We start from the raw sequence: 9,690 nt of genomic DNA on the forward strand, positions 1-9,690 counted from the left end.
CTGTGGGGTGTTGGGCACTGCTGTGGGGTGTTGGGCACTGCTGTGGGATGTTGGGCACAGCTGTGGGGTGTTGTTGGGGGGTGGTAGGGAGTGGTAGGGAAAGGCTCCAATTTCAAAGCACTCAGCAGACAGTGCTGGAGAGACAGAAAGAACTCCAGGCAGAAGAGCATTTAGGAAAAGGGAGGGACATAGAACCAGGGCAAAGATCTAAAGAGCCGTGAAGTAGACTAAAGGATTTCAATTCTGTCTGATGACTGAAAGAAACTGAAAATTTTTAATGGAGAGAACATGATCATATCTGCCTTTTAGAAAAGCACTTCTAATAAGCAGCACAGAAGACAGAATAAAATGAGAGCACAGGTCAATGCCATTCAGTCAGAAATGAAGCAACAGAAACCTCTCCTTAATACAAGTGATGGAGTGGTGGTGGTGCACACCTGTAATCCCAGCACTCAGAGGCAGAGGCAGGCAGATCTGTGAGTTCTAGGCCAGCCTGGTCTACATAGTGAGTTCTAGGATAGCCAGGGCTGTGTAGAACGACACTGTCCAAAAACAAAACAACCAACCAAGCAAAAAACAAAAGAGTAACTCAGATGGCCCAGTGGTTAAGAACACCTGTTGCTCTTCCAGAGACCGTGGATTTGATTCCCAGCACCCAGCTCACAACTGTCAGCTCCAGTTCCAGGGAATTTGGCAACATCTTCTGATCTCTCTGGGTGCCAGTCAAGCATGTGGTGCACACACACACACATGCAGGACAAACACTCACACATAGAATAAAATAAGACATTTATTAGAAGAGGGGTGCTGGGTGGTGGTGGGACATGCCTTTAATCCCAGCACTTAGGAAACAAAGGTAGGACAGATCTGAGTTCGAGGTCAGCCCCGTCTACAGAGCAAGTTGTAGGTCAGCTAGGGCTACACAGAGAAACCCTGTCTCAAAAACAAAACAACACAATACAACACAACACAAAACAAAATAAAACAAAACAACACAAAACAGCAAACCAACAAAAAAAAAAAAAAACAGATGCTAGGGAGGCATGGAAGACAGCCATTGGTCAGTGTAAGATGAGTTGCTAGTGGTATAATCACAGGCCAAATGAGTAACCAAAGAGAAAGCCACTTCACTATGCCGGTACTCTAGCAGAAATTATCCCTTTATTTTCATAAGGCCTTATGGCACGACCTCAAGGTTTACAGAGTAGGGTCTTAGCACCGAAAAGCCACAAGGACATTTTTTTTAATGGCTCACTAAGGACTCACAATGCACCTGGCCACCTGCACATATCACTGCAGACAGCTTTCAACAACTTGAAAAGCAGCATGGTTATACTCCTTATTTCACAGAAAAGTCAGTCTACTGAGCTGTACAGTGGATTCTTTGTTTAGAATCAATGCTGATGAATAACAATGCTGGGATTTGTCTTTACAGGCAGAGGGATTCCACAAGCTATACATGAGAGACTTAAAGGAGTAACCCTGGGCTAGAGATGTAACTCAGGGGCAGAGTGCCACATCTGATGCAGTGAGGTCAAGTCTGCACCCCAAAAAATATCTACCCCCCCCCCCGAATGTAACCTGTGGAACAGAACATCTGCAAACTAGAGAGTTTAATTTAAACAAAAGCAGATGAACAAATGGACAAAATCATACAAGGCACGGCTTTTATGAAATACCTGACGCTTGAGAGAGATCAGTTCCATGTCCAGTTGCCTCAGGATGGTGTTGGCTGCGTTGGGACTACAGGAGACAGCCACCACATCCTCCTGGGTTAGGTACATGCCCTTAGGAGGGCGGCACTTGGAACGCTGAGAGTGGTGGCGGTGCTGCAGACTCTGGTACTCTCTCCTCCCCAGGCCTATCTTGCTGGTTTGGACCGGCTGGTCAGAGTTACCCTGAGACAACAAGGGCAGAGGAACAAGGCCTTGGTTTTCACAAATGTATACAGAGTAAACAATCTACTACACACAGAAAAACCTGCTGCACTGCAAAAATACTCCTAACCAGGTTTATTACATACAAATCCAAAGAAGACACATGCAGTGGGGGTGTACGTGGCACGGTGACAAAATGTGTTTCTGATTAATTCAATAAAAATGTTCAGTTTCTAGGCCCCGAGGACTAAGAATGATGGAAAAATAAGTTTCACTATAAATCCTTCCGATTTGCTTATGTAATGAAGACCAGAGTAGCAGCCTTCCTCCAGACTACACATTTTACATATAAAGGTCTCAGGAAGAACAACAAAGAAGGCAATTTAGAAATGACATGTGACATGTTAGGCAGCTAGTAAAAAGAGAAAGGTCTTATTTCACTTGGAATTTCAGGAACTGTATGTCCTAGGTCTCACAAGACGACCTTGACTTTGGTGGTATGGACACTATCAAGTGTGTGTGTGTGGGTTACATATAATACAACTCCAACCGCAAGGATTGGGTATCAGTTCACACCTCAGAAGAGCTAGGGAAGTTGTCCTGAAAATGATAACAACGAGCTAGTAAGCACTGTGAGCACTCACTACACCAACATGAAGTCATCAGTGTCACCCTGTGCTTCCGAGAGGAGTCCATTAAGACCTGACACACACACATCTTACTGATACACTTGCACTGTGTTCTTTAGGAAGTGGATTCATAACACTGAGTAGTCAAGTGTAATTTACCTTACTGCTCGAAATTCAAAGTAATTACGGCAAATCTGACGTCCAGAGAGACGCCTCCTAAAAGCTTTTCAAGCTGGCAGTGAAGTGAGGTCACTCCTCAGTAGCCTGGAAGCACGAGGAAGAATCCAGAAGGATGAGCAGCTTTGTGGGAGCTGGCATAGGGCTGAAGCCCCAGATTTCAGTGAGGGCCATGCAGGGCAGGAGAGTCCAGGGCAGAGCATTGGAAGTAGTACACATCACTGTGTAAAGTAGGGAAATCGCCCCACCCCCTCCACCACAGGTTAGAGCAGTCATACCTGTAACAACCCTAGCTGAAGAAAAGAAATCTCAAAAAGTCTCCCCTGAAAACTGCCTCAGATGGTTTAACCCCTAAACTTTTGTCTTTGTAGCTTGAAAAATCCCCTTTAGTGGCTTCAGATGGTAGTGCCTACACACACTTGGCAGAAGCAAACTCAGACGCTGTTTGGAAGAGCATACTCTGATCTCAGAGGTCTCATAGACGTGTATGAATTTCTAAAGGATATTCCTCAGGAAAAAAGAGGGAAGTCCACATAAAGGAAGGACAAAGTCAAGAAGAACTGTGACCCAAATAATCAAATAAATATATACAGAAATTAAAACAAAAGAAAACATTAATTTAGGTTTGAATAAGTTAAAAAACCAAAACCAAAACCAAACCAAGAGGTGACTAAAATTGTGGGTAAGAACACAAATCACACATCAGTGGGGTTTGGAGTCAGAGCATGTAACAGGGAGTCACCGAGAGTGTCGGCACTGGAGCATACCCTAAATATAGAAAACAGAATCTCCTGAGTACACAAGAATAGAAATTCAGGAATAACTAGCTCCAAACAGCAGACCGTAAAATAATGGACTATAAACTTCTCCAAAATACACCACAAAGAAAAAAACCCTTAGAAAAGGCAAAGAGACAGCGAAAGCGAGTAAAATACAGGGTGGGGGGTGGGCTCAGTAAGAACAGTTTGTTGTGCAGTGTGGAAACCTGGGTTGTGAACCCCAGGCCCCACAAAAAGCCTGCTACAGAAGTACACGTCCGTAATCCCAGAACTGAGGGTGCAGAGAGACAGGAACCCTCACAGCTCACTGGCTCACCAGCAAGCTCAGGGGAAGATCCTGTCTAAAACATAAATAAATTAAATAAATTAAATAAATAAATAAATAAATAAATAAATAAATGGAAGAAAAACAGAAAAAGCAATGGAAACTAACAGGAGGAACCTGACACTGACCCCTGACGTCTACATGGGGACGCTAGACACAGACAGACAGGCAGGCATATCTTAAGCACTTTGGTTCTGAGAGGACTATAGTAAGAATATCAGAAGAGAGAAAAGTTAAAGAAACAGGAAGAAAGTGATTCCAAAAGTGAGTTGTGGGGTTGAAGAGAAAGCTCAGTGGCTGGCAGTGTGTGCTGCTCTCACAGAGGGCCTGACTTCTGTCCCCAGCACCAACACTGCCTGCAACTCCAGCTGCAGAAGATCCCGTGTCCTTTTTTGGCCTCCACGGGTACCCGTATTCATAATACACATATTCACACATAGCCATACAGATACATAAGTAAAGCAGATGAAGAATTTAAGGCATCTGGATGTTAGTGGCACTGGGAAAATATTAAAATCTAAAAATTAGGAAAGTTAGAAAATGCCAAGTTGACATAAAATAGGATTTTAAAATGTTGTCAATGGAGAAACTTCAAAGGACGGTGAGAACCAGATGGGATAGTTTTCTGAGGGTGACAGCTGCGGGGAAATCACACACTTCACAACCTAGGTTAGAACAGAGCCCAGCCAGTGGCCTCCGGCCCAGTGCTGTTCTTGCGGCTGCAAGAGTCCTCACCTCACCCGCCTTTGCCTGAGGGCACTAGAACACGACAGATCCGGAATTCCTTACCTTATTAAACAGCGAGTGAGCAGTTTAGCCTTCTCTTAATGACTGTAAGTGTCCTTATGGTCAGCGTGCTGAGCAGCTGAGCACTTGGCTATGGGGGCTCCTCATCTCTCACCGAGCTAGCCTCAGCCCAGTGCCCACTGCTCTCCACATACCTGCTACTACTTTCTACTTTGCTGTAACCTGGGGAAAACACTTCTGGGAAAAACTGGACAACAAAACCAGAAACCCTAAAATTTTACCATGTAGAGGTGAATTTAACTTTCTTTAATAGATTAAAGACTAATATTGTGACAGAGCTGCCTTTTCTGTTGACTAAGGATATAACCCAATACTTCTATCTAATGGTTGGTAGAGGTTCTAAGTATTACAGTACTTTTTAGACTTCAAATCCCCATTGAAATCTAAACCACCAGTATACAAAAAGCTTGTCTTCTTTTCCCCAGATATTTATTTTTAGTGGTTTGTATGTATGTTTGTGTGTGTGCATTATGTGCTGGTGTCCACTGAGGCGAGATGTCAGACCTCCTGAAGCTGAGGTACGGGCAGTTAGTATAGACTAGACCTTAGTGCTGCGAACTGAACTCCAGTCCTCTAACCACCACACCATCTCTCCAACACCCTGTGAGACAGCGTCTCATTGTGTAGTCCTGGCTGGCCTGGAACTCTCTAAGTAGACCAGGCTGGACCCAAACTCCCAGAGATCTACCTGCCTCTGGAGCTCTGGGATTAAAGCGTGTGCCACCACACCTGGCTTTTGGCCTAGACACCCCTCTAATGTAAAGTGTTAAGTCAGTCTCCATGAGCTGCAACAGAACAAGCACAAAGGCTCTCAGGATCGTCACCTCTCGTTTGGCTTCTTTCTTTGGGTCGTAGTCGCTGTCGTTCCCGTCCATGGGGTGAGCTTCCTCCACGTCATCATCACTGAAAGAAAACAAGATTGGCAGCTCCTCTTGTAACTCTGCTGCACATTCCTAAGAGCTGCCACAAGACAGGACAGTTGTAATAGGGATCTCTAAAGTTCTAGGAAACATCCCTCCTTTGGGGCTTACGGAATCACTTAACAAATATTTCTAGCTAAAAATTAAGAGATTTTGTAGGGGGGAAAAAACTTAGAAGTACCACGTGGGAGAGGGTACTCGCTGTCTGTTGTAGTGCTGTGACTTTAGTTCTGTGCTTGGTTCAAAGACAGACAAGTACATTGCAGAGACTTGAGCTGCTCAGGAATGTTACCCAAGGAAATGCAGAACCCTTGCACAGAATATACTGTTTAATATATCTGAGTGTGGAGGACTAGGGATGGAAGCAGGCCTCTCCGTGGTGGTGCTAGAGCACCGAGTCCCGTCCCGGTCACACTGAACAAGCAACACTGAGAGAAAGCCAGCCTCAGCTCAGTGTACAGCGCCTGCAGTCAGGACTTTAGACCACTCTGCGTTTTCCACAGCAGACAGTGCTGCAGTAGCTTTCTGTCTTATGAAAATGATACCATCCCGTGAAAAGCCCCCAACAGTGCAAGAGAGGCTGAGTGTACGACCTACCTGTCACCCTGATTGTGTCTATTGGCTAGTTTACGAGCTTGGCGATCCATCAAACTTGTCCTTGACCGAGTTTTTTTCCAAGAATAGTAATACTTTACAAGACTTGCAATTGTCTTATCTGGAAGCTTTGAAAAAAAAAAAAAAGATTCCTGTTACTGTTGGAAGGTTTAGTTCATCAACTCTGATCGCCAGGTGACTAACAATATATTCTTTGATAAACAAGACATAATGAACGTCATGTCATGATACCTTCACAAACAACAACTAAAAAGTACTGCTGACAGTCATAGAACTCCATTACACCATAGTCACTGACACTGCTGAACCCACATGACTGTTGGTTCTGGGGGAAAGAGAAGATGTCACAAACTAACTTAATGAGAATGTCCCCCACGGTCCCAGCCTGGCCCTGCTAGCATTCAGCACATGTTTCCTAAGAGTAACCCAAATCTCCTGGCTCTAGTTTAGAGCCTTTGGTGTCTAAGTGAAATCAACATACACTTCACACCAGAGACTGACAGACAGTGTGATCTTTTGAGTCTGGCCTCTTTCAGGTAGCTGCTCAATACTTAACTTTTAAAATCACTTTAGTTTTATGTCTAGTTCTTAGTAAATAACACAGACGTATCTTAATCACTGAACAGTCTTCAGCTACGATAGTGGCCACACTGGCAAGTCAGGTTGTGAACTACCAACCAGAATGTTCCCTCCAATTACCAAAGTCACATGGATGCAGAAACATTGTCGGCTTAAAATACACAAAAGTGCCAGCTGCTTGATGTACATTATTTCAATGCAACACTGAATATTTAAGAAGTTATAATACAGACAATGGCAATATAGACATTTTCCCTTGAAAAACAAAAGCCCAAAATAGCACCAACAACTCTCTGCAGCACCCAGACAACACTGGACAACAGGGATTTAAGATGGACTTTGATGTCTTCATACCAAAGATGACATCCAAACTTCTGTGTTACTTCAGTATTATCCAAGTGCTGCTTTTTAATCAGTCTAATTCCAAGTGACCAGCACATACACACACACACATGAGCAACACTGCATGGTCTCAGTAGGTTGTATATATGTGCGTATGCATGTGTAAGTGCGTGTGTATGTGTGCATGTGTAAACACATATATGTACCAACACTAATTAAAGTGGCTATGAGGGCGATGACATAGATATAGTACTCATGTAGTCTCTCAAAAAACTTAAATAAAGAAAAGGATGTTCATAAAGAAAATAGAAGAAAGTCCTAAAATAATCAAAACATTACAAAAATCCAAAAATAAAGTTAAATTATTCCCCCTTAAAAAACCAACCACCAAATTAATTTAATAACTATTACTCACACATTTGACACCAGATAAAAACCGATTCATTAATGAAATAGCACACCTATGTTATGTGTGGACAACTATAGAAAATATTGTATGCAAATATACCTGTTTCAAATACTTTTACATTAAAATTAAGTGAAAGACACTTTATGTTTAGTGAGTAGCTAGTGTTCAGGAGTGTCATAATCATTCTAAGGATAATCCCCGTAAGACGCACATCACCGTACCATTTGCTGGATCCTGTGGAAGCTCTTCCCATGGAAACTAAAGGCTTGTTCAAACAGGACTTTGTCTTCCACGGTCCACTCATCCGGAAAGGGCGTGAAGTTCGGGAGGTCCGCAAGGGACTTCTCAATGTTGTGTTTATGCCAGAACAACATGCCAAGTGCCTTTGAAGAGAAACCACCACCTTTGGTTTTAATGGACGGACTTCCACCACACTTAGAGTTAAACACAAGTCAAATTTAAAATTTTAGCCTATGACTTCAACTTACTATAAACTCAGTGTGGGGCCTTTAACAGGGTAACAGCCTATTTATTTATTTTAACTCAGGGCCTCAGAATCAGTGCGGATATAGATCATATCTGTGGCAGAGGTAAGAAAAAGTGGCGTGGAGTGAGCGGTTTGTAGGCTCACAACAAGATTCCACTCGAATTTTATCAGTGTGTTAATATGTAGGGGAAACAGTCTAAAAGCTCTCAAATGACTGTAATAACTGAATGAAATTATCAGTTACAACATAAGAATCAGAAATACTCAGTTGGACTTAGAGAAATATCAAGCTTTGACCTTTTAGAATTCTATTATAGGCTACATAATTGTAATTATACATTTTAATTATAATTATTTAGCCTATAACATAATTCTAAGACTTTTTTTTTGTAGCCCTGGCTGTCCTGTTTAATTCTAAGACTTAAGGGCACTTTCAGTGTAATTGTCTCAATTTAATTATTTTATCACATATTTAATAAAACATTTGTATATTTACTTTGCTACTACCATAATGTATACATACATATAATTATTAGAAATCATCTAAATAACTTCAATGACTTGATTGGTAAGTCATTTCTAGATAATAGGCATTAACTATCATTTAATGCATAAATTTTCATCCTGTAAAAAAAGACAGAATTTTTAATGGTGAGGTTACAAAGAAATTCTGTACATAAACATGCAAATAAGCCAATATAAACTCATATTTTAAAAGATTAACATTTTCAAAGATTAACAGGGAAGGCATGCCAGGTGTGGTGGTGCATGCCTTTAATCCTAGCACTGGGAGGACAGAGGCAAGAGGATCTCTGTAAAGTTGAGGCCAGCCTGGTCTGCATAGTGAGCACTAGGACAGCCAGGAATGCACTAGAGAGACTCTGCCTCAAACAAACCAACCAAAACAATGGAAGGCATACACACAGAATGGGCTTTAGGCATGGCTGTAATCCCAGCACTTGAGAGACAGAGGCAGGAGTATCACCACAAATTCTAGGGCAGTCAAGGTTACACAGCAAGACAAAAATACTCCCCTACAAACAAAAACTAAAACTGCAAAATAGGCCACCAAAAGAGGTTCAAAAGTGTCAAAATGGTTGTTTAGCTCTATAATCAGCATGTCTTCAAAAAGTTTACTTTTAGTTTACTCTGGGAAGCGAGCTCCCAGTGACTCATTTATACAGGTTTGATCTTCCTTTACTACAAACAAGCCTACCGGTTCTACTTTAATTCTGATCCAGGGTGAGATACTTAGCTTCAAGACTCTCTACTTTAAAGCAGGAAGTAGCGCCACATACCCACAGTCCCAGCTACTGGGATGGCTGAGGCAGTGATGGTGGCTTGGGCAGCATCAGGAGATCTGGTCTCTCTCTCTCTCTTTTTTTTTTTTTTTTTTTTTTTTTTTTGTAGGGGTGTGTGAAAGAAGATAGATTGACACCAATCTCTGATCTTCACATAGGTATATGCTACAGTACACACAGACACAGATACAGACAGACAGACATTTTTCTACATACCTGTTCAACATTGTAGCCATGTTTCTCTTTTGCAATGGCGATATACTCATCCACTGTAATGGAACAATGTTCTGTCATTACTTTTAGAAACCTCAAATTTCTCAGATATAGGTTTTCTTCCTTCCTTCCTTCCTTCCTTCCTCCCTTCCTTCCTCCCTCCCTCTCTCTCTCTCTCTCTTTCTTTCTTTCTTTCTTTCTTTCTTTCTTTCTTTCTTTCTTTCTTTCTT

At 42.2% G+C, this 9,690-nt stretch overlaps 1 protein-coding gene across 5 annotated transcripts in view; it reads right to left on the bottom strand.

The window, feature by feature from the left end:
- The window catches only part of Rcor3 (REST corepressor 3), a 39,509-nt gene that overhangs the window by 19,785 nt on the left and 10,034 nt on the right, over positions 1 to 9,690 (bottom strand). For all 5 annotated transcript variants that reach the window (XM_028758195.1, XM_028758204.1, XM_028758221.1 and 2 more), the window contains 5 exons: positions 9,464 to 9,516; positions 7,681 to 7,842; positions 6,112 to 6,236; positions 5,419 to 5,497; positions 1,680 to 1,898 (listed from right to left, as the gene is read on the bottom strand). In XM_028758195.1, coding sequence (XP_028614028.1) covers positions 1,680 to 1,898; positions 5,419 to 5,497; positions 6,112 to 6,236; positions 7,681 to 7,842; positions 9,464 to 9,516 — 638 coding nt within the window. The remainder of the gene's footprint in view (positions 1 to 1,679; positions 1,899 to 5,418; positions 5,498 to 6,111; positions 6,237 to 7,680; positions 7,843 to 9,463; positions 9,517 to 9,690) is intronic.

Source organism: Grammomys surdaster, unplaced genomic scaffold (genome assembly GCF_004785775.1).
Source record: "Grammomys surdaster isolate TR1022 unplaced genomic scaffold, NIH_TR_1.0 130, whole genome shotgun sequence".
Classification (NCBI taxonomy): Eukaryota; Metazoa; Chordata; class Mammalia; order Rodentia; family Muridae; genus Grammomys; species Grammomys surdaster.